The 25506-nt window shown below is 31.7% G+C and overlaps 5 protein-coding genes across 7 annotated transcripts in view; 4 read left to right on the forward strand and 1 right to left on the reverse strand.

The window, feature by feature from the left end:
- Window positions 1-1797: 1797 nt before the first annotated feature.
- LOC119830347 (glycerophosphodiester phosphodiesterase GDPD6-like) lies at window positions 1798-3894 on the forward strand. Its single transcript, XM_038353328.1, has 2 exons — window positions 1798-2096; window positions 2660-3894. The coding sequence occupies exons 1-2, from the start codon at window positions 2094-2096 to the stop codon at window positions 3788-3790; spliced, it is 1134 nt and encodes a 377-aa protein (XP_038209256.1). The 5' UTR covers window positions 1798-2093; the 3' UTR covers window positions 3791-3894.
- A 33-nt stretch (window positions 3895-3927) lies between these two features.
- On the forward strand, window positions 3928-5383 carry LOC119830348 (glycerophosphodiester phosphodiesterase GDPD6-like). The gene has a single exon (XM_038353329.1). The coding sequence runs from the start codon at window positions 4233-4235 to the stop codon at window positions 5340-5342; it is 1110 nt and encodes a 369-aa protein (XP_038209257.1). The 5' UTR covers window positions 3928-4232; the 3' UTR covers window positions 5343-5383.
- A 988-nt stretch (window positions 5384-6371) lies between these two features.
- LOC119830167 (UDP-glucuronic acid decarboxylase 1) lies at window positions 6372-11435 on the forward strand. 2 transcript variants are annotated; one of them, XM_038353072.1, is made up of 10 exons: window positions 6378-6511; window positions 6596-6658; window positions 6795-7123; window positions 7383-7562; window positions 7664-7769; window positions 7864-7977; window positions 8360-8547; window positions 9925-10057; window positions 10223-10359; window positions 10794-11435. In XM_038353072.1, exons 2-10 carry the CDS (start codon window positions 6598-6600, stop codon window positions 10908-10910), a joined length of 1365 nt encoding a protein of 454 aa, XP_038209000.1. In that variant the 5' UTR covers window positions 6378-6511; window positions 6596-6597; the 3' UTR covers window positions 10911-11435. The 2 variants fall into 2 exon arrangements, with proteins under 2 accessions (XP_038208999.1, XP_038209000.1); XM_038353071.1 differs by having other exon boundaries at window positions 6372-6658.
- Window positions 11436-11476: 41 nt separating this feature from the next.
- LOC119830168 (beta-1,3-galactosyltransferase 6) lies at window positions 11477-13414 on the reverse strand. 2 transcript variants are annotated; one of them, XM_038353073.1, is made up of 4 exons: window positions 13337-13414; window positions 12413-13208; window positions 12141-12331; window positions 11477-11857 (listed from the first exon to the last, which is right to left on the reverse strand). In XM_038353073.1, exons 2-4 carry the CDS (start codon window positions 13040-13042, stop codon window positions 11584-11586), a joined length of 1095 nt encoding a protein of 364 aa, XP_038209001.1. In that variant the 5' UTR covers window positions 13043-13208; window positions 13337-13414; the 3' UTR covers window positions 11477-11583. The 2 variants fall into 2 exon arrangements, with proteins under 2 accessions (XP_038209001.1, XP_038209002.1); XM_038353074.1 differs by having other exon boundaries at window positions 12413-13178; window positions 13337-13400.
- Window positions 13415-14476: 1062 nt separating this feature from the next.
- Window positions 14477-25506, forward strand: part of LOC119830010 (probable multidrug resistance-associated protein lethal(2)03659) — a 35868-nt gene continuing 24838 nt past the window's right edge. The window contains exons 1-5 of the mRNA XM_038352819.1: window positions 14477-14811; window positions 15575-15657; window positions 16111-16196; window positions 16855-17011; window positions 22060-22267. Coding sequence (XP_038208747.1) covers window positions 15581-15657; window positions 16111-16196; window positions 16855-17011; window positions 22060-22267 — 528 coding nt within the window. The 5' untranslated portion in view covers window positions 14477-14811; window positions 15575-15580. The remainder of the gene's footprint in view (window positions 14812-15574; window positions 15658-16110; window positions 16197-16854; window positions 17012-22059; window positions 22268-25506) is intronic.

The following is a 25506-nucleotide window of genomic DNA, read 5'->3' on the forward strand; positions in this document are numbered from 1 at the left end:
GCAGAGGCACTACCTTTGCAAATGTTTATGGGCGATGGTGATCGCTTACCATCAGGCGAGCTACCAGCTCAGTTGCCCGCTATGATATAAGAAAACGAAAAAACAAATCTATAGTCAATAATTGTGTGCGGACGGACAATCAGACCATCCATAAAAAACTGACCTTAAGTCTCAGTGATAACTTACGCGTGCCGTGTTTACATAGTACCGTTATGAGGATCCGGGTTACAAAAAAATAATACTACAAAACATGAGCCCAACAAAACAATAAATTTACAAAACATATCTTTCATTCTTTTAACTGAAACAAACTTAAATTTATATAGGTACCTAAAATAAGATCTACAGCAGTATTGTAGTATAATCTGAAGACCTGCATTGTATTAATTAAACACATGTTTAAAAAATACTATATACTAAAATAAACTTTCTTCCTAAATCTTGTATTTTATGCTTTTTACGTCAGGCAACTGAGCTGGTGGTTCGCCTGATGGTAAGCGATCACCACCGCCCGCTTTTATGGGGCAAGAAATAAGAAAAGAATTGACGACTGGAAAGATGGAATGGACTGAGAAGAAAAGGAAACGGAGGCCCGTTGACGGTGACGTAAGAGCCATAGTAGCGTGCTACTACTTCATGCCTATCTTCTGTGGGGATGTGGTACTTCCCCGATGCGAGCTGGCCCAATTCCTGCCGAAGCGAGCTCGACTCCCACATATAAAATAATCAAGACTACATTTATTTATGATTTACACTTTAGGATGTAGGCATCATTGGAAATTTATTTCCCAAATCATAATCAAGAAGGTATTCGGCATTTCATGGATTGTTTTCTCGTTCTAATTTTTGAATTGATTGAAACTCCGCAAAACTCCCAGTACAGCTTAGTAAAAAACGTATAACGAAATTAATAGAAGCTTGTTGATAGTCGTAAGATAATTATTATAGTGGTGCAAAAAGCGGCCTGTAACACGTAACTCGTGTCACACCACGATCACTTATCTAGCACCGATTGAAAATGTCATAAAGATTGAAACATCATGTCTTATCTTGAATATTTGAAGTATAGTACAGTCGTCTAGAAAATTGTAATATTAACATATAATGTTTATAATATTATTTATGTATTGTTCAAATGAAAGCGACGCCTAATAAAGGTTCGTCAATGTTCGTTTATCTCTGAGTGTGTCCTATGGCATCGTACCTCTAAAACAGATAGACCGATTTCGATGTGGTTTTTTATTTGTTGAGAGATTTCATCAAACATTATGGGCTTGACTATTAAAATACTGTACTGTATATTGAATTTAAAGTTTAAGACAGTCGACTACAAAATTATTGGAGAATTTTTTTTTTAATTTTAATATAATTAATTATGCTTAGGTATCACAGTACATAATAGTCGTATATGTAAAGTAAAGAAAAACATAGATGATCATTAGGTTTAATTTTATTTATCGCTGATTAATCACACTAATCACACTAATATTATAAATGTGAAAATTTGTTAGTTTTGATGTTTGTCCGTCAATCACCCTGAAACTGCTGAACGAATTTTGATGAAATTTGGTATACAGACAGGGTATGAGCCGACTTGGGTGATAGGATACTTTTATCCCGATTAAATGCTCCTTTGGGATACAGCAGGAATCTTGATATCCGGGCAGAGCCGCGAGCGTCTAGTAGATTTAAAATCGTTGCTTTTTAAACGTTTAACAAAACAGCGAAATTATTAATTACTCAATGAATGTCGTACCAACTAAATTAAAACCAGTTTCTTGACATTCACTACTTCGTCACAATATACGTGTTCTTCGCAACAATGCTGAGGAAAACAATATAAATATTAATTTAAAATACTTTCCTCTTACGGCTTACAAGAGAACCGTACAGCACGTGATACAGTATTGTTTTATATAAGCATCTTTAACTAATTTAGAGGAGAAGTGATATTATAATACAAAAAATATATTAACAATTTCGTGCATACGTGTTAACATCAGTGTTACGAGAAGATAGTGAAGTTATTGTTCCATGAAACGGTGAAGTGTATCCAAGTTAGTTTTATTCCGATTATTAGATAAGTGTTAATAATGGTAAGTGTACAATTTATTTCACTAATCCTTAGTTATTTTTGTTTTGATGGTTTTTTTTCCTTGTGATGAATGTTTTTTCGTTACCTATATTAAACTTGAGAAAAGAAAGTAGTATAATAAAGTTGACTTTCTTTCTATTAATGACCTGCATAATACTAATATAGTGTTATGTTATCTGTCATAATACTTAGTTCATAAAATTATTAAAAAAATTATATTTTGATTTGAAATTTATTTAATTTATAGAAATACATATTCCATTAAAATTGTGACTGTGATGCTCTACTTATCCTAATATCATAAACGCGAAAGTTTGTAAGAATGCAAAAACCGCTGTTGGGATCTCAGTGAAATTTGAGACAGATAGTGTCGTATGTGTTAAACATACGCTACATTTAAGCCAAGTTCCATGCGAGTGAAGCCGCACTTTGCAACTAGTATAACATAATAATAAAAAACTTTATAACCAAACGTGAATTTTCAATATCTGATACTTGCCTATTTCATAAGAAAAATTAAAAAATTATTAATAATACAATATATTATATTCTTTCTTATTTCAGATTAACGAAAAAGTATCAACGCGTACGGGTTTCTGGGCATTATTCATCGTTGGAGGCATAACTCTTGTATCAGCAGCACCAGCGACTTTTATATCTTGGGAACCTGAAAAGAGCGATCCGGACCAATGCCATCCAACCATTATCGCACACAGGGGAGCAAGTGGATACGTACCCGAACATACTCTAGGTTCATACGCCCTAGCTATTATAATGGGAGCAGATTACGTTGAACCAGATTTAGTAATGACTAAAGATGGTCATCTTGTTGCACGACACGACAATGAGCTTGGACTGACTACTAATGTCGCCGATCATCCCGAATTCGCTGATCGACACCGAAATCAAACAGTCGACGGAAACCAAATAAGTGGTTGGTTTACTGAAGACTTCACGCTAGCTGAAATAAAAACCCTCAGAGCTATCGAACGAATCCCAAACATACGACCGGGCAACGCACGTATGAATGCAGTGTTTACGATCCCAACATTTCAAGAAATCATTGATCTTGTAAAGAGTTTACAGGTCAGTCAAAAAAGAACCATTGGTTTATATCCAGAAATAAAACACAGTAGTCATTTTAAAAAATTAGGACTGGCTATGGAACAACGTTTAGTTGATACATTCCATTCGAACGGTTATAGAGGAATTAAAGCCCCTGTGTATATCCAATCATTTGAAGTAGAAAATTTAAAGGAACTGAAGGAAATTACTGGCCTTCGTTTGTTGCAATTATATGAAAGCGATAAGTCCCTTCAACCTGCCGATCAAGTTATACATGGAACTAATCTAACTTACGGTGATATGGCCACACCAGAAGGATTGCAGGAAGTTGCTAAATATGCCTACGCTGTTGGACCAGATAAATCGTTTATTATTCCTCGTAAGGAAGATAACACACTCGGAGAAGTGACAAGTTTTGTGAACGATGCACATGCAGCAGGTTTAAAGGTGCACCCATATACTTTCAGGGCAGAAAATACTTTTCTACCAAAAGAATTTCAAAGCGATGACCCAGAACTTTCAGCCAGAGGAAATTTAGTCGGTGAATTACGAGCATACATCGCTGCGGGTATTGATGGTCTATTTTCAGATCAACCTGATATACCAGTTAGTATTCGAGAGAACTGTTAGTGAATATCTTTTAGTGTCTATATATACCTAGTACATAGCATAAATAAATACAGTTTATAAGTCAAATTATGTAGGTACCTTTATTATACATTTTATTTTAAAAAGTCTTTTTTTTTATTTAGCCCTATATTTTTTAACAAATGTTTATTGTTTATTATGAATTTTAAGGTTAATAGTGTTAAACTTACATAGATAACATTATTATTTCTATTAAAAACATATAAAAATGTAAATATTATTTATGGATTATGCGAAATTATTTCTCAATGTTGTCATAGATAGTATTTTAATGTTAGCCATCGTCACAATTTTATCAATTGTTGTCGTTAAAAAACTACTTAAATAGGATTAGGTGATAAAGTATCATATAAACTTCTCGTAATATTTAGCATTATACATATTGATTAATAGTAATTATACTTAATCGATAGTTACTGGACGCATGAAAATGAATATTTTGAAAATTGTGTATGCTTTGGGATTCGTCTGTTTGGTTTGTGCGCTCCCTAACAAAGAACAAAAGAAACACAGACGAGGACCTGATGACTGTGAACCAGTGGTTGTTGCTCATCGTGGGGCAAGTGGATATGTTCCCGAACATACCTTAGGAGCATACGCCCTCTCAGTAACCATGGGTGCAGATTATGTAGAACCCGACCTAGTTATGACAAAAGATGGACACCTTATTGCTCGTCATGAAAACCAATTGGACATTACCACCGATGTCGCTCAGCGTCCTGAGTTTGCAGACCGGTACCGAACAATTTCAATTCTGCAAAGAGAAGTATCTGGATGGTTTTCAGAAGATTTTACTCTTGCTGAAATAAAAACTTTAAGAGCAGTTGAAAGTTTTCCGCTTATTCGACCAGGCAATACACGTATGGATGGAGCTTTTGAAATACCAACATTTCAAGAAATCATTGATTTGGTCAAAGGACTAGAAGTAAGTGAGAATCGCACTATCGGAATATATCCAGAAATTAAAACAGGCAGTTACTTCAAATTCATTGGATTGCCTATGGAACAAGCAGTTGTAGATGCGTTTCACAGGAACGGTTATATGGGACCTAGTGCTCCAGCTTATATACAATCCTTTGAAATAAATAATTTAAAAGAATTAAAAACAATGACAGACCTTCGGTTATTACAATTGATTGGTCGCAGCCAAAATCAGCCGCTTGACCAAACGATAATAGGGTCCAACATAACGTACGGCGATATGACAACAGCAGCAGGGCTTAAAGAGATATCAAAATATGCACAAGCCGTGGGTCCGGATAAAAGTCATATTATTCCACGTGACTCTGAAAATAGGCTTGGAACACCAACAACTTTTGTTGCAGACGCCCATGCAGTTGGTCTTAAAGTACATCCATATACTTTTCGAGCAGAAAATGCGTATTTACCAAAAGAATTCAGAAGTGAAGACCCTTCTGACACTGCTTTTGGTAACTTCAATGGAGAACTAGAAGCATTTTTAGCGACAGGAATCGATGGTTTATTTATAGATCAACCTGACTTTTTAGAGCGCTTGAGAAAACCATGTGTGTAATTTATTTATGTAATTTAATTTTATATAAGCATTAAGCATATAATAGCGAATATGTATTTTTTATCCAAAAAAAAAAGTGGGTTAAGGTTGCTGAAAAGTTAACTATATGTCATTGTTTATAATAATTATTATTATTGTACTGTAATTGTCCTTAATTGCAAAACAAATAATACTTAATTTTTTTCTTGTTTCTAGATATTTTTTGATAAAACTATTTTAGTTATGGAGTTTTTTTTTTTTGATAAAATTAATGTGTAAATACCTTTATTTGTAACAATCAAACAATTACTATTATATTTTTTACTTTAACACAATACTACGTGATACGTCATATGTGTAAACTCGTTATCCTGTGAACTGATTTTTTATCACATTTAATTTTCTACTACTAATATTACTTTCTTATTAAAAAAATAAAATTAATTTATTGGAGCAGCTTTCTTCGTAATTAAGAAACTTCTCTGTTAACATGCGATCCTCCTAAATTTATAAATAAAAGTCAACATGGCAACAAACCGACGTAATTTATTTCATATTCTACGTGCTTAGCTATGACTGGCTATGACATCATAGTTCAAGTTCGTTTAAAATAATCGAATTACATAGATAGATGGATAGATAGATAGAAAAAAACCACTACCCAATAGAAGACAAACAACTTTTATTTTTTATGACCTTTTTGGGATGTAATACTGACAGGCTTCGACTTATAAGTATTAGACATGCCTTGTGCATACAAATAGCTCATGAAAAATGATTAAAGACACAACTACACATAAACACACGACTTCAGATCTCACTGACTGACTGCATGCCAGAGAAAAAAGAAGTGCATTAGTCTTTTTCCAGCATCATTTTAATTGAAAAATTTAATATTATAAATATGTATATGTAATATTTTTAATTGCTATGTAATAGTTTTTTTTTACATGTTTTAATTAATAAAAGCATTGCCAGTCTAAATAAAATAATACTTAAAGTAATTGACATTGACACTGAAAACTGACAGTGACACCTGACAATACACAATATGCTATTGATATTGTAGAATTCCATCACAATTCTGAATATCAATAGCTCCGGATCAATGTAAATTTAAAAAAGAAAATATATTTCGACGTCATTTCGTCCGATAGTAAAAGAAGTAAACAAGTACCTGTTATAATATAGTAAGCAATACCTAGGTAGTATCGAAATTTATGTGATGATAATAATATTGAACATGTAAACCATAAAACTTGAAACACTTTCAGAAATGATAAGACAATCATTAAAATTCCGAAAAACTGTTACAATTATATGTGTTTTAGCCCTGTGTGAGTACCATAAAATAATTGTTAATTAAATTTTATTCTGCTTTGAGGTATTTGAAAAAATAAATTATGTTTATGTTTACACATATGTTTTAAGTAAAGAAATTAAAAAAAAAATAATTGATTTATATTTTTTCAGTGATTTTTATTTTTCTTATACTAAGACAGGACAAATTTTATGATATTCAAATTGACAAAGAACCCAGATCTGATGATGACTTCCAGGGATTAAGTTATAGAGATTTTAACCGGTTACCAAAGAAGGAAAATATTTATGTACCAAGAGAAGAAAAAATTAAAATAATGGAATCTAATGCTAAATCTGATGACAACTCCAAGAAAGAATTGCAAGAAGCCAAAGCTCGAATTGAAGAATTGGAAAAGAAACTGGCAGTTTTGGAGGGAAGAATACCTCAAAAATACCCTGATGTGAAATATCTTGGGTATAAATTAAGGAAGAGAATACTGGTAACTTTTTTTGCACCATATCATTTGTGTAAAAATTTAAATAAAATTTGAATAAGATCAAACTGTAACAGATTACTTTTCTAACTTAAATATTTATAAAATTCTTTCCATTGATTATGTACATTTCTTATTTGAAGAATTTAATATTTATGAAATAAACTAAGCATTAAAACATTTGAAACATAAGATGAAGGAAACAAAAGTATAAATATTTAACAATATTTTGCAATTTAATGAAATAATAATAACTATTTTTCAGGTAACAGGCGGTGCAGGGTTTGTGGGATCACATTTAGTAGACATACTAATGATGCAAGGCCATGAAGTTATAGTTGTAGATAATTTCTTCACAGGTCGAAAGAGAAATGTTGAACATTGGTTTGGACACCGTAATTTCGAAATGATCCATCATGATATTGTTAATCCACTTTATGTAGAGGTAAATGTTAAATAATATTATTTATTTGTAAGTAATTTGTTAAAGAATAGACAAATTGTGAAACAAATAAATCTAATAATAGTTTACTTTTCCCTTACAAGGCAGACGAAATATATCACCTTGCAAGTCCAGCAAGCCCACCGCATTACATGCAAAATCCTGTCAAAACAATAAAGACAAATACATTGGGAACTATTAACATGCTGGGTAAATATTATACTTGAATCTGTATGTTTTGTTTTTTGTCCAAGCATATCACATTTTAATTCATGAATGATACTTTATTGTAATGTAATTCTAGGATTGGCAAGGCGTGTTGGAGCAAAAATTCTTATTGCAAGTACATCTGAAGTATATGGGGATCCAATGGTACATCCCCAACCAGAGTCTTATTGGGGTCATGTCAATCCAATTGGTAAATAATACTTATCTTATAAGTTCAATGTCTATGTCAATTACCTTATCATTATATTCGAATAAACCAAATGTTCTATCACATAACAAATATTTTTCATTAATTTCAAGCATTATCAATAAACTTTTTTTATCAAGAGCTGTAAATGTTACTATGGATCCTTTGTTTATGACAACGGCAGCTCTGACTTTAGGCTCCCTTACCATTGGGAGGCTAAAGTCAGAGATGCCAAATTCCTATTCTTGAATAAAACTTATTTCAGTGCAATGTTTAAATAAAATGAAATAGTTAAATCAACTGTATTTGTAGTGTATATTATTTGATGCAAATTTTACGCAAACTAATGAATTTTTAATAGTAATACAAGATAATGCTATTTCAGGACCCAGGGCTTGTTATGACGAAGGTAAAAGAGTGGCAGAAACACTGGCTTATTCCTACGCTAAGCAGGAAAATGTATCTGTAAGAGTAGCGAGAATCTTCAACACGTATGGGCCAAGAATGCATGTATCAGATGGGCGTGTAGTGTCCAACTTCGTGATGCAAGCGCTACAAAATTTAACAATAACAGTAAGTGAAGATAAGATATGATACAAATTGAGAAACCCCAATGAAAATTAAAAAATATCCACAAAGTCAATGTGACTGACATTGACTTTCATAACATTCCTAATATATAAATGAGTTTTTATTTGTAAATTATTACTATTAGCACAAGTGCTGAACAACTGCTTATCAAAATAAAATTTATACAATATTATCATTATTTGTCCAAAATTCATATTTGCAATTCATTGTTCAAACATAAAAAATACGTAATATCTTATAATTATCATTATAGTCTTATGATTTCATTTTATTACAATATTGTATGAGTAATGGACATGATATGCTTGAAAAAATGTAATCTTGTATAAATGCGCTAATCTCAGGAACTAATCTCTCACTCTCTCTCTCACCGAATTAAACTATTATTAGTTTTTATCTCGTAAACCCTTTAATTTTTAGTTTTATAGCATTGAAATGCTTTATAAATGAGGAATTACCTACGGGTGGCCGAGAGGCTAGGCGTTGCTACGGTTAGGCAAGAAACGCAGGTTCGAATCCTGCCTCGTGATCGAATTTTTTCTATTCTTTCAAAAATTCCTCGTAAACCCTTAGCATGCGGGAACTGAAGAAAACCCCGCACCTGCCTCTCCTTTGAGTAGGTGCAAAAAGCCGCGGGAGAAAGCTAGTTTATACATACAATAAAACTGCTACCAGTTCTGTACATTGGATATTTTTTCAAAAGAGTAATTGCTACGCGATATGGATGTTTTATAGATCCCAAAACAATGTTCAGTAATTTGTACATTTTCTATTTGTCGTCAATCACATCTACATTTTAATTGAAAAAACATTTTTCAAGTGTTGATATGCGTACATGTAGCAGGAGGATAAAAAATAATGTAATTAAATGAGCCATTGTATAGGTATTTAAAAATTAAATAGAGGTTTTTAAATACATTTTGTGGTTAAAGCAAAAACTGCTGGGCCGATTAAAAAAATTATATTACCATAATGGAAAGCTGCAACTTCATCGAGTGACATAGGCTACATATGTACCAAGGGCGAAGTCGGGGCGAACAGCTGGTATCCGGTATTGTAGGCTGGTATTATATAATATCTTAAGTCCTAAAACATGACTTACTGCCGCTTTTGTAAATCAGCGGAGGAGAGAATTATATAATCCATGCGAACGAAGTCCCGGGTGAAAAGCTTGTCAGTTAATTAATGAAATAATGGAGAATGAAATTAATACTTCAAGGCACCTGAAAGTAATTATCACTATTAACAATAATAACGATTTTTTTTTCAGGTTTCTTGAATAACTACATATACAGAACATGAATCTCTTTTAACGCCATTAGTACGATAGGCATTTTATGAATCATTTTTATATTCCAGGTATATGGGAACGGAAAACAAACGCGATCCTTCTGTTATGTATCAGATCTGGTAGATGGACTCCTTGCACTCATGGATTCCAGTTACACCTTACCTGTTAATATAGGAAATCCTGTAGAACATACAATAGAAGGTAAAATAAATTAAATTACTTGAAACTGTCTTATAAAATATTTTTTAAACAATAGTGGCAAAACCACTTTTTTTTTAATACAAGTCTAAAATTCTAAACTCCTTCCGGGTTCGTATAGCCGATCCATACCGTAATATTTGAATAATATTGATGTAATCATTCCAGAATTTGCTGTTATAATAAAGAATCTAGTCCCTGGATGTCGGAGCACCGTCGCAACCGGCGCGGCAGTAGAAGACGATCCTCAAAGACGCAGGCCGGATATTACTATCGCCGAAAAACATCTTAACTGGTCACCTAAGGTATGGTAACAACCAATTTCTTTGCTTTAATTTCTGGGTAACATACACCAATGATCGTAGCTAGGGGGTTAAGACATTCAACCCTACCCTCCCCCTGAAAGTTTAAAAATTTTATGTATCCTATACTGATCCGCTAGTCGGCATAAGACGCCCATAATAACTTGTATGAGCTTTTTCTATTTTGTTTGTGGGAGGTTTTATGAGGCATATTTTACACACAGTTTTACTATCCGAAAACACCCCTAAAAATTGAGTCTGACATCATCTGAGTGTACACTTTTATTAATTTTTTTTTAAATATTAAAGTATGTATTTGAACCTTAATCGTATTTATTTCAAACGTTTTGTTATTTCTAGTAAGACGTGGTATAAGGTAGTTGACCACTTTAAGATTCAGTTTAATGCGCAAATAAAATCTAACTTACTTTTTTTAGATATCACTGCAAGAAGGTCTGCAAAGAACAATTGATTACTTCAAAGAAGAGCTCTCAAGGACCACATTCTACAACAATCAGACTTACATGGATGCAAAAGTAAAAGCCTCACACTAGAATATAGTAGCTATTGTTTTTTGTGATATTAGCCATTACAAGTTGAAGTCTTAGAATGAAAGAGTTTAGAGTGATATGTCAGATTCTTCTTACACTCCATTGCCTAGAAGAAAATATTATTTATCTCACATATTATCGCTTATCTCTAATAAATATGCGATTTTATATTATTGAGAAATATAAACCTGTAATTTTTGATCCTATTTCTTCTTAAATATATTGAAACATTTCGATTGCTAGTGTTGTTTATTATTGAATAAGGGAGTCAATTGTTAATTGTGAGTGGTTTCATAGCAAATTGAATTGCCTGTTTATAGTTATAATATTTGTCTAGATTTTGGGATGATATTAAAAATATATATATTTTTAGTACATCATCCAATTATAACACAGTAAGCATTATTGCAATTATTGAAAATAGACACAAATTTATGATGTTCAGTTTTGTGATGTGATTATAGCTTTTATGTATTATCTTTTAATGAAGAACTTGACTAATTTGTAACAATAAAATGTTTGTATGTTTGTTGTGTTCTTTTGGAAAATAAAAATAATTTTAAATTTGTTTATACAAGTATTTTATTATACTTAAAAAATTGAATGAACAATCCATACAAAGAGATAAAGTAAAATGACTAGAAAAATACAGCTTACAACTGAGTTACTTGAGTTACTATTTACAGCACATGGTGGGAAGGACATTCCAGTCGTAGAAGTAATATTTTCGCAAAGAATTTTCAGTCTTGCACAATTTTTCCCCATGGGAATGGACTAACGTCCTGTACATCTGAAACATGTCACTGGGTGTCTGCTTGTGTCGTACAAGCATGGTATTCTCACAACCTCGAGATTTCCACTGTGTATCAAATCTTATGTCATGAACTCTATTGATGCCATCGAGTGCGGCTGTCCAAACACCCATTGAGACATCTTCAGAGTTGTAATGACTAAAAAATAAACATAGTAAAAATATGAGCATTTGCGAATATAAAGGATATATTCAAAATGCATAATTTATTTAAATAAATATGAAGCGCCAGATGTGTAGCTAAGCGTAAAACTCGAGAATAGCTCGACAAGAAAAGTGTGTATGGAGAAAAAATTTACACAGATGAAGTCAGGGTGCACACATAACAGTACAGAAGAAAGAGAGTACCTAATATAAAAATTGAATATTACATGTTTGTATAAACAAAACGTTTTAAAGGGAAATTTCTAGAAAAACATTACCTTAGCAACTCAGCATTATTTGCAACATACTGCACAATGCTTTTAGATATAACATAACCTCCTCCTAGAGCATATGGCAAATATGTGTCACATAGAAACCAGTCTCTTTCTTCCCATTTTCCATTCAGGTATACCCTAGCCCGCCCATCAAAGTAACCCCAATACAATCCTTTGTATTTAAAAAGTTCTTTCTAAAAAGAATATTCAGTTAGCTTGCTTAGTTGCTTATACATTGAAAAGTTACAATTAAATAAAGGCAAATAGATGCTTACTTTTTTAGTAACATATTTTTGGATTTCAGGTTCATTCATATTTGGTGCAAATGCCTCTAAATCTTTTATAATAAGATCTATTCTGAGAAATGAATCATCGTCACCCTTTATTAGATACTTCATTTCGCTTAAATTACTATGCAACCATTGAAGAGAATATAAAATTTTAACAGCCAAATTTTTATAACTATCTTCAAAACTGTCTAAAAGCAACAGGTCATTGGTTCTGCTATTTTCCAGTTTTAGTTTCTCCAACTTTACTATATTCATGTTTCGAGTGCCAATTGCAAAAAACAATTTAATAAAATTATGTTGAGGTTGACTTAAAATCCACGAGTGATTCCACTTGTATAATTTAACTCCATTTTCCACAAAAATATTATGTGCAAAATTTGCCCATGTTGCTCTAATAGCGTCTCTTTTACCTTCATTTTCTGGACTACTGATTATTAATATTGGGTACTCTATGTTATCAAATTTCTGAGAAATTTTTATAGCATTTACTTTTTCTAAGGCGGCTGATGCACAATCCATTCGTATTAAATTCAGTGTAATACCACAACCCAGATAAAAAAATAAAATGCTAGACAGTATCATGACTTTATATTTCTTTAAATAGACTCTTAGCATGATGCAGTGTAATGGCAATGTTTACTTTTATTATAACCTACTTTCCCTATTTTAGGGAGTCTTGTATTTATTATATTGATTTGATTCATCAATGGATCTGTATCGAAAAAGATCACTCAACCTCTTCAAAGAAACACTGCAAACACAACAATCAATAAATTTTAGTCTGCAAACAAAAAACAAATTTTAGTGTTTATAAAAATTTTCTCGAAATAACACATGTATGAAATAATTTTTTTTTAATGAATTATGCATACAAGTAACTCTTCGTTTACACTATAAAATGTTTATTACCTTTACAGTTTCTGCATACAGTTTAATAGTAATAATATATTGAACTGCTACTGGCAAAGTAATATATATATATATATATATATATATATATATATATACCATTACACTACTACTACTTCATTGTTTACTCTCCTCATTTTAAAAATCAAATCACAAACACAGGTACAATATTTATCTCGATACTATTCGATACTATCAAATAACAAATGACCACAAATTGTCAAAAATTACTGTCTGTGACATTGATGACTTATGACAATGACACCTTCAGTTTTGACAGGATTTGAGCGTTTTTTTCTTAGATCAAAATTATACTAATATGGGAAACTTTCTGCCACTGTCAAGTTTAAAAGAGTGGTGAGGTTATTAACCGATTTTTACTTTCTTGCTTCTTTAGTTTGCCTGGGTACTGTAAAAAAAAAGAAGCTATCATATTTCTATTTTCTTAGGTCTCTAATTCAAAGATTTAAGACTGTTCTGTTTACTGTAGTATAGACACCGAGAAAACCTGTACTCAATGATAATTATATTATATGATTTTTCTGATATCACTGAAACCCAAAATTGGGGACATGCATGATATAATTTTTTTACCAATTCTTTAAATTGGGATTATATAAAGTACTATGGGACGGACCCGCACACTGTAGGACGGTTGGCCACCGTTTACATTATGATTGGTGAAATAGTGTTCAAACCTAAGAGTGCTTGGATAATATGTCTTATGATATTCGCATAATCTCATCTCAGGACTACAAATTTGTAGGGATTTTTGTTACTGCATCAAGTCATCTCCTATATATTCACAAAATAACATAGCGTTACCTATAAGTACATCATGCTTGGCTATAGTCCATATTAATCTACTCTATACTGCTACAGTCTACTGCAAATTTATTCACAATCTGTGCTTCCTTAAACGTTACAATCCAACAGTCATTATAATACAACAACATGCAAACAGCAAATCATTTAAATTCAACAGATTTTTTATTTAAAATTTCTTGTTGTAAATATTGACAATTTAAAAATAAGCACTCCTACCTATTTCACCTATAAACATATCTACAAGATATAATAATAATAGCGTATATTGACATTGACGTGACAAATACTTGATGAATATGGCCTGTCGGTTAACTTCAGAAAGTCCGGCTTCACGCGGCGAGTGGTGACACTTCAGTACGGATTTTTACGGTTTCAGTATCGGTGGGGTCGGTGATAAAATATAAGTCATAATTTTAAAAATAGTTCTTAATTGTGTGTATTTTTATATTATATAACGGCACCAGAAACGTGTTTTATTTTAATATAGTACTTTACATTCTATAGTTGTATATTAATAAAAATATTATTTGTGTAAATGAGGGTAAAATTTAAAAAAGTTTAGTACTGTGAAAAGTGAGTTCAGTGAGAACACGAACAAGACGCTATGAAAAATATCACTTATATAAATCAAGGTGTTTGAATAGAAAGTAAGTATTATAAAAAAATATAAACATATAGATTTAGTGTTCGAATAAGTAAATTTCATATGCTAGCGAACGCAAGATGCAATAATAAACAGATATCGCTATTTAGTTGGAATTAAAACAATTAATAACTCCCAACTAGTAAAACTGAACTAAAAAACTATGCTATATAAAGCATTCATATGTTATTTACCTATGTACCCTAAAATATTCATTTTAACTTAAATTTACAAAACTTAAGCTAAATTTTAACTGGTTTGAAAACTACATTTTATTCAAATGTATTAAAGTTTTTATACCAATGAAACATAAAATTATTTATAGTAAATGGGTATAAGCATTTTGACATATTATAGAAGGTTCAATTTTAAAGTTAAACATATAATAGAAACTATTATTTATTTAACATGAGTTTTCTCTAGACTTGTTGTTGAGCTTTAGGCAAATTGAATGTATTCAAGAATAATTTAGAAAATTTCCAATTTTCATTTTAAAGAATCTTTTAATTATAAGGATGGTATAGACATTATAAATAATAGGAAAACATCACAGCCTATGTATAAATTTACATTATTAGAGTTACTACGCCATTAGCAACTATCCTAAACAAATCTACTCATACTACTCTCAGATCAAAGGAATTATATATACATACATACAACAAATTTATAAGAACTTAAGCCAGTATGCGCTAACCTAATTGGTGTGTGTAATTAAGCCACTCTTAATAAGAGTTAAAGAAAGTAACATTTCATATTTTTCATAGATAAATATGGAGTCCCCACTGAAAAAAGGCAGACCGCCTCATCCTCGGGCGAGAGCAAACCCTTTGTCAGCTATAACATTTGCGTAAGTAATATTAAAACAATAATTTGAGTTAAAGAAAAATATTTTAAATATATGAATATCCTTCTCATATTTAATAAATATTCACTTATTTCAGGTATACCAATTAAATGAATATTGTTAGGGATTAAAGGATTTGTTATTTTCATAATTATAATTTTTATCAAAAAATAGATCTTCTTTAATTTTTCTCATGCTTATTTTATTAAAGAATGAAGTCTAAATAAGAATTAGCTAGTAACCTTCTTCAATTGACTTTTTTCAGCAAAAATATTTTCATTCAAATTGTCTATATTTTGAATTGCTATCATTTATGATCAATGCAAATTAAATGATATACAAAATAGACACAAAATTACAAAAAAAAAATGTATAATTACTCAGGTGTAAATAAAGTATGGTTTATTTTTTATCAAATAATCCACAATATTTTTTCAACTATAAATTTTTTCCTAGATGGACCTTACCAATATTTTGGGGAGGTTTGAAGAAAGAAATGGATGAAAATGATTTATATGAGCCATTAGAAGAACATGCTTCAGGTATGTGTTGAGTTTAAATCATTATGACAAATACATATGTCTTTATAAGTGTGATACACAAGCTTTCTATTAATTCAAGTAATGACCCACCCCGGCTTCACATGCATGTTATAAATATAATATAAACTTTACTTTTGAATCACTGTCTATTAACTACATTTACCATTTGATAATATTAAAAACAAAAACTCCACATCAAAATCGATCAAACTCAACAAAAAGATATAGCAATCATATGTTCTATTCTACTGTGAATGTGAATAAAATAATAATTTTTTGATTTCATTTACCTTACAATCATCACATATTACAAATTTAATTTTTTTTTTCTACTACAGGCAGCATTTGGCCAATTTTAAATACAATTAATGAATAAAGAAGATATACCATGATACCATTAATACTGACCTAATGGCAGAACAAACCTATTTGTCCAATTCCATCTTTTAGCATTCATGAAAATTCCATAGATTCCACTCCATTCGAAATACTGACTAACGTAACTATCTCGTGCAATAACACGCTGTGGTCATATTACTTACACGATTTTTTCAGTAGCGAATGTGACAGACACAGGATGAATGTCTCACAATCATAGTATTAACATCTTTTATATTGATATCTATTGTAATGATCCTTAATAAGTTTCAATGTTTAGGTCCACTGGGCGACAAATTTGCGCGGCTGTGGGAAGAAGAGGTTGCCAGCGCGGGCGGGAAAAGAACACCAAGCCTGCTCAGGGTCATATTAAAAGCGTACGCTGCGCGATGTATGCTTTATGGCTTTGTTCTACTGTTCATGGAATGTGGAATACGGTAAGATTTGATTATCCACTATATTTTAAAACTTTCATACTCTTTCTTCAAACGGTATTTTATTCGTACTTGAAAGTAATAATAAGACCGCCGAGGTTATGAAAAAAATATGTTCAATGCACAAATAACAATACCTTTTCGAAAATAGCATGGTGCATTAAATACGAAGGGTCCAAAAAGACCCTAGTACACAATAGGATGGATTAGCTACGCGTATCGTAAATTTATTACTCGCCAAAATTTCACTGAATGTAATAAGACGTTGGTAATTAATATGAATATAAATATGTATTTGCGAATTATGCTTTGAGTATAAACATTACATTCATGGGAATTGTCCGAATTTCAACAATATGCGTTAGGTACCCATTTATATGAAAATACAATGCTCGTTCACTCGTCAAGGCTGCGTATCGCAAATGTAAGAATTGTACAATTTACTAATTACATTTTTTTAATAAATTATATGTGTTAAAATCGCGACGTAAAAATACAATAAATTTCATTATTTTCACCAAATTAATTCGCTTTTGCTTTCGTTTCTGTTTTAATTGTTATTAAATGTCACGCTTATCGTACTCGTAATTCTCACATTATTAATCTGAAATACAATACGTATATTGTGTGTATACATAATTGCAAAAAATAAATATTTCAATGCTAAATGTAAATATTATCTAATTGAAGAGAATATTATCGATAGCATTATATTATTACATCACATTATATATAGAATATTATCGATAGGTAACGAATCTTCGATTTCGTAGCTTCGTATTGAGTATTCCCATAAGGTTTATAAATTTTGCAGATTGTTTATTTATTACTTCGAATAGTACATGAATTGCCTATGATTAAATTTATATTCTTTGTAGAAATTCAAACGAAAACTGAAACAGCAGTTACTTAGAATCTTCAGTAAATATACTTACAAGTGATGAAGATTTTATCATCTAGGTCCTATTTTTACATAGTATCCAACGTTTTTCGTCCATTTTGCACGTTTTATTATTAACAAGACCTTGACAACATTGTTTATGCTAACCGAAAGAAAAATTAAAGTTCCATGTAACATTTTAAATGCGAAAATGTGTTAGTGTTTTGAAATATTTCATAGATCAAATAGGTAGATGATTGTTGAACATAATCCATATCTGATAAAAAATACACGCATGCGGTATCCATTGCACAGAACCGTCTTTTAGTAACAGATATCGATGTTAACCTATTTGTATTATTTGTTAATAAAATTAACCTAGATGGTTATCTTACTTGTATCTATCAGTATATTATTGAACTTCTCGTGCTAGTGAACTAGCAGAATGCAATCTCAAATTTCGTAATTTTATACTTATATTCATAACAAATATTATTTATTAACTATGTTATATAGATATGTGCACAGCAATAGATAAAACCTCTTCTTCCTATTCTTTAAAACCTCTAAATTTCTAATACTTAAATTAGTTTTCGGTAATATGTAATGTGAAAAATACAATACCTTGCATAAAAGATTTCTCGTCCCGCCCCTTCATCTGCTCAGTAGACGGTTATTTTTATACCTGCACATTTCAATGATAGTTATAACATTTTCAATAAACCAGCAATACATACAGCTTATATTGTATTTTAATAGGAAAAATGAATAAAACAGAACCAACGAATACTTAAAAATTCGAAAATTCTTCCCGTCTCTCATAAATTAATATACTGCCTACTAATGGTGTCAACATATCGAATTGCGTGCTCATTTTCTGGGCTTGTTGTTATAATAATTCCCTAATTGCTTGTACACCCAAGAACTGTTGGAAGTTTCCCGTGTCATTACAATGCAGTAGGTAAGAAAATTATAGGCATGCATCGGATCATTATTTAATTTTAGGTATGTTTTAAATTTAATTTAATAAGTAGGTATGGTGGCATACAAATAATGAAAATATCTACGTGAAAGACAAATAACAGGCTTTTATTTATCTGTCTTATAAGCTACAGAACTATAAAGAAATGAATGTCGATGCTTTAGCCAGACTGTAAAACTGTCCATTGTGCAACAAAGTATTGTATATAAAAAATCGTGTTTACTTGGTGAGAATGACCGCAATTATGATAACATAGGTGAAAATATAATATATAAAGTAGGTATGTTAATATTTTGCATAATTTTAGTCAAACAATGCAAAGTAAGATAGTAACGTTATCTTCTTTTTAATTAATAACAAATTAGTTTATTAGGTCATGTGCCTCGAATTAAAAGATCAACTGTTAACTTAGTTTATTACCCTTAATTAGCTTTCCATATTTAATTTTTTTATCTACAATGCATGCAGTTTGTTACAAACCTGCATCTCTAAACAGTGTACCTATATCAGAATAGCGATTCCTATCGATTTATAAAATAGTTAAATAGACCGGAAGTCCCAGTGATTGAATTTGCAATGCCATTGTTGATTCATGGTGTAAATTTGCTATTCATCATGAATAAGTAGATATCTAACAAATACAGCGGAAAAAAACTATCGTATATATAATATAATAAGGGTTCAAGTGTCCTAGTAAGTTAAACTTGAAAACGTGAATTGGTTTACTATATTAACGGTAAAAGTATTAAAGTATTACATAAGCACTCAAGGCAATTCTCATTATTTGTTAAGCTTAAACGTAATATTCAAATGACGTTGAATGTTTCAATTAATATCTTCTTATGTATATATTATACACTATATGTGATTTATGATTGATACGATGATTGTGATGAAGATAGTAAAGATTGTTTGGAATAAGGTCAAGAAACGCGCTGTTACATTTTTGCCTTGGCTGCGTGTGTCGACTTAGCGGAATGACATGTCGTACAATGTGTCATTTACTTCTCGTTGTGTGAGTGTTTACATTGCACGAGGAAACACCTCGCGGAGCATTAAGTTTCATGTGGATAGGTAGGCTTAATGCCTTTCATTACGTCATTATTTGCTCCGCGATCAAAGTTCGACTATGGTTGCTTGTACGAATTTGTAATCACGAGGCTTATTGTTAACTGCAAACGGCTAACTGATATTAATGTGATAGTAATATTCAATAGAAACATTTGTTGTCCCAATGTTTCTTTTAATTTCTTGTCCACAATTCGTAACATAATTCACCTTTGCTGAATTGTATAATGTGTGATGACACAAAATTTCGACGAATATTTCACGTTCATTCGAATAGAAAATTCGATACTAAGTATCATTTTAATTAGTTCGCAATACGGCAGTTTATTTTAAATCACACATGAGTATTAATTTAAGTTATTTCTGCGGCTCTAAAACGTGGGTAAATATTAAACGATTAACGCTTAGATATGCGAGACTAAAATGGATTAAACAATAATAATTTGAAGTTAATGTTTAAGTTCCTATATCGTAAATGAGGGTATGATTATAATAATTGTTCATTTGAATATTATTCGCTTTGTATTGAATTCATAGTACATATTTTTTATAGCCAAGTGTTCAAAAGCCATAGGTGTGCCATGACTTCAGACTAGATTACTTTTTTTTTACAGTAGGTACTCAACACCGAAATACCTGGAGTTTTAACTTTCATACTCCAGTATAACTAAAAAGTTAGATTTGTTAATTAGGTATATAATAAACGAAAAATTCTAAGTAAGATCAATACTACAAAGTATTTTATGAATTAGGCATGGAAGTCTAGTAATAGATGATTTAACTCTGAAAAAAAAGGCTAGATTTATTAAATGTATAAAGATTTCTTATTTTGTCAAAACTATCCTTACTATATACTCAAGAAAAAGAACGAATTGAAATTAACACAATATATAATTGAATGTTTAGTGGCATGCAATTTGGGTGCGGTCTTCGTCGGTCTATTACTCCACTATTCCTTACATTCAATTTTATACAATTAAGTTTGGATTGAGTAACTGTAATATTCCTACAACATTAAACAGTACAAAAGCAGTGGTGGCTCAGTGGTGAGAACCTCGGACTTCGAAATCGATAAGTCGGGGTTCGAGACCGGGCGAGCGTGCAGGAAAAAATTGATTTTTCAATTTATCTGCGCATGTAGATAACATCACCACTGCTTTAAACGGTGAAGGAAAACATCGTGAGGAAACCGGCATGTCCGAGGATCAAAAGTTCGACGACATGTGACATCCGCCCACCCACACTTGGCCGGCGTGGTGGATTATGGCCTGAACCCTCATAGGAGGCCTGTGTCCCAGCAGTGGGAACATATAAGGGCTGATAACGATGATTAAAAAGTACAAACATATTGCTTTACCATTGTATTCATGGCCAATAACAATAGGTGTATGTTTGACGTCGATCTTTACTTTATTTTGATTCCATATTAAACAATCACTAAATTAATTTTTGAAAACTATAGTCTATACCATATAATATCAGAAATTTTACATTCTACCAATTGTTCTCTCCTTTAGTATACAACAACCGCGTATGCTCGGTTTCTTCATCGCCTACTTCGGTCAGGAATCTCAACTATTTATGCACAATCGTCTGTTGGAACTCCATAATCGAGTTGTAAGAGCACAGGACAATGCTACACTTAATCTAAAGTGAGAAATACTGCCTGCCCCAGTTCCGCTGTTGAAGTAGTTTTGCATTGTAATGCATTGTTTATATTTTACAACGTATTAGAAAGAGTTTTGTATTAATTTAGTCAGTTTCCAATTTTAGCATTATCATAGATACTAGCGAAACTCGAATCAACTTTCATAATGTTATGTTAGTATTATTTAATTAATTAGAAATCGTATAATTATCAAGACGCGCGTACGTAGTGTAACTAGACTTTTTACTGTTTATATTATTTTTTATTTATCATCTGGTTGCATAGAATATTTCCATTGAGTAGTATTAAAAAGGAATGACTGCATGGTTGTTCATGATTGCATTATATGCATATTTAAATGTAGAAACTCTGACCTACAACACTAGTATGTTTCCTAGTTTACATCCGCAATATTATATTAATTCCACGTAATGGACGTGGTGATACTCAATGTTGTCTATTTTTTTGTACAGCATAGCGCAACCAGTGTTTCTAGGAAAACTGGTCGAGTACTACAGCCCTGATCAGAAGACTGTGAAACCAACCGAGGCGTATTTATACGCCGGTGCGGTAGTTATATGTTCGGCGTTAAACGTCTTCGTAGTACATCCGTACATGATGGCCATTCTACACATGGGCATGAAATTCAGGGTCGCCTGCTGTTCACTCATTTATAGAAAGGTAAATAATTCATACTTGTATTGTAAAAATAATTATTCCTAACTGAAAGCTTAGTCGCCTTCAAATTGTCAGAATTGGATCGAATTAATTGGGACCACATGGGATGAACCAACTTTCAAACAAAAATAATCATAAAAATCAATTCATCCAGTAAAACATTAAAAGGTAACAAACACAAAAAAATATAGGAGTTGATAACCTCCTCTCTTTTTGAAGTCGGTTGATAAATGCGAAAAAAACATTTTTTTGTATCTATTTCATTCGTTACTTTGGAAGGATTGGAGCCTTGGAGAAGAACATAGCATATTATTTGTCAAACAAAGTTTAAAGGAAGCGGAATAGAAACATTATGGAAATTTGTATAAAAATGATGTAGGTATGCAGGCAAACAAAGTCGCGGGCGAAAACTAGTGGTTTTTTTAATTACATTTTACTATATAATTGTTATCTATTTGTGGTTCATATTTCGCCACATGCTCAAAATGCTTCCTCTTCTAATGTTCAACGTCAGAATTTTCAAGTTTTTGCAGACGAATAAATATCTAAACTCGCTGTCGTAAGTTATTATTAGCATGGATTTAATAAACAGTACATGGAGTACTCGGTATTCGTATGCATTTCGTACGTAACTGTATATGTACAATATTATAGACCACCTATCATAGACGATGATATAAATGCGCGTGATTCGTCATTCTTCATTATCAAAGAGAATTGATTTTATTAACAGTTACCAACTGTATAACAAATATAAAGTTATACCGATACAAGACACTTTTTTCTCATATCAAAGTAATTTAAAAGTGATTTGTATTATCTTTACAATGAGGAGGTCGCGTTATCCTTTCAGCTACTGAGTACATATTAGAAGTATAAATCAATAGTAACACGTGAAAACCCAGTTCAAGTTAAAACGTGATACAAAACAGATAAAGAATACCCACAGTTTCAATACATACACTGTTTGTGCGAAATAGTTGTGACGAATGACGACACTTCGTCTTCATTCATTCCATGCCAAAAGTAAGTACCTAGATGACGAAATTACGTATGTTCGGGCAACGAAAATTTTCCGAGATGGTCGTGTTTCAACGGTTCATTCGTTTGTTTAGATGATTTTATATTTCCATTTATATTTAAATTGCCTTTTAAAATTACATTCCGTTTATAACGATGGCCGTTTTACAAACCATTGTTTCTGGGATTTTCCTCCATGCAGAGTAAATAATGACTAATAAACTATTTCCCTATCAAAACTCAAAGCAACGATGTGATCATGAATACTTTAATGGTAAATAATGTCATTCAAGATGAGATCTCATTATTTAAAAGTTAATCCTTCAAAATTAAACTTTAGGCTCTTGGTCTATGTAGTATTTTATTTTAAATAATTTTTGATTTACTTATCACTAATTAATTATTTACGAGAATGTGATATCATGTTAATTATTAACCGTAAATAAAATCAAGTGTGATAGGTTTCTTTTTATGCTCAAAAATTTTATGGAAATAATCTGGTTTGACTATGTAAAATATTAGTACAGGAAAACGTCTGGTTTTAGAAATATAACAATGACAAAAGCGCGGCTTCGCTTGCGAAATTCGCATTCGAAAAGTCTAAACGATTGTCGAACTAGCGTCTGACAAACACAGGTACTTATGTACAAGAAATACATATATAAAGAAGATATATCTAATATATAAAATTCTCGTGTCACAGTTTTCGTTGCCATACTCCTCCGAAACGGCTTCACCGATTTTGATGAAATTTTTTGTGCTTACTCGGTATCTATGAGAATCGGCCAACATCTATTTTTCATACCCCTAAATGATAAGAGTAAGGCAGAACAGCGTTTGCCGGGTGCAGCTAGTATATTATCTAAACATTGGCTAGATGGATTAGTAAAAAATACAACTAAAATCAACTCTTAACACAAAATACCTGATGGGGTCCTTAATATCTATATCTATCTATAATATATATAAAATTCTCGTGTCACAGTTTTCGTTGCCAAACTCCTCCGAAACGGCTTGACCGATTCCTCTGAAATTTGGTAAGCATATTGGGTAGGTCTGAGAATCGGCCAACATCTATTTTTCATACCTCTAAATGATCAGAGTAAGGCAGAACAGCGTTTGCCGGGTGCAGCTAGTCTATATATATAAAATTCTCGTGTCACAGTTTTCGTTGCCATACTCCTCCGAAACGGCTTGACGGATTTTGATGAAATTTTTTGTGCTTATCCGGTATCTATGAGAATCGGACAACATCTATTTTTCATCCCCCTAAATAATCAGAGTAAGGCAGAACAGCGTTTGCCGGATGCAGCTAGTACTTTTATAAAAATCTTGTCCTGACATTTAAGCATAAAGAATTAATCATTATCCAAATTTGGTTTATCGCTCAGAAATTATGCGCTTACAAGGTAGGTAAGACATGCATTTCGGCGATAATATTATATGTAGGATTATATGATATTACTAGCAGTTCGTCACATGGTGCATATACATATTATAGCCTATTCAGATTTAGATTTTTAAATCGGTCTAGTAGTTGCTGTGTGAGAACATTACAAACATACTCACATGTAAAACTTTCCTCTTTATAATATCAGTACAGATGTACCGTGTGTAAATACGTGCTTACGTAATGTATTAATACTGAAATTACTGAATGTTGCGACCTCAGCACTGTCACCGTGCCGTTTTTATCCTCATATAATTCTTATAGTTATTGCAGTTTTCGTTGGTATAGGGAAGAAATTTTTTTTTTTCATTTATAAACTAAATATTAAGTACTATATATTAATTATTAATATAAACTAAAAATTGCATAAAGAAGAAAATTTATGATAAAAATAATGTAAAACATGTTTATTTATTCACCTGAAATACATTTTAACTTTACTTAATAAAAACCGTGAAAGTAGCATCAATTGAAATACTTATAGTCAGTATTTTAAAACGCAATTAGCGTCATCATATCATCAGCCCATATATGTTCTTACTGCTGGGACACAGGCCTCATATGATGTTTCAGGCCACAATCCACCACGCTGGCTGGCCAAGTGCGGATTGGTAGATGGCACATGACATCGACTTTTAATTTTAGGACATGTCGGTTTTCTCACGATGTTTTACTTCACCGTTTCGAGCAGTGATGCTATCCACATGCGCAGATAGATTGGAAAATCAATTTGTTTCCTGCACGCTCGCCTGGTCTCGAACCCCCGACATAT

This window comes from Zerene cesonia, chromosome 11 (assembly GCF_012273895.1).
Source record: "Zerene cesonia ecotype Mississippi chromosome 11, Zerene_cesonia_1.1, whole genome shotgun sequence".
Lineage (NCBI taxonomy): Eukaryota > Metazoa > Arthropoda > Insecta > Lepidoptera > Pieridae > Zerene > Zerene cesonia.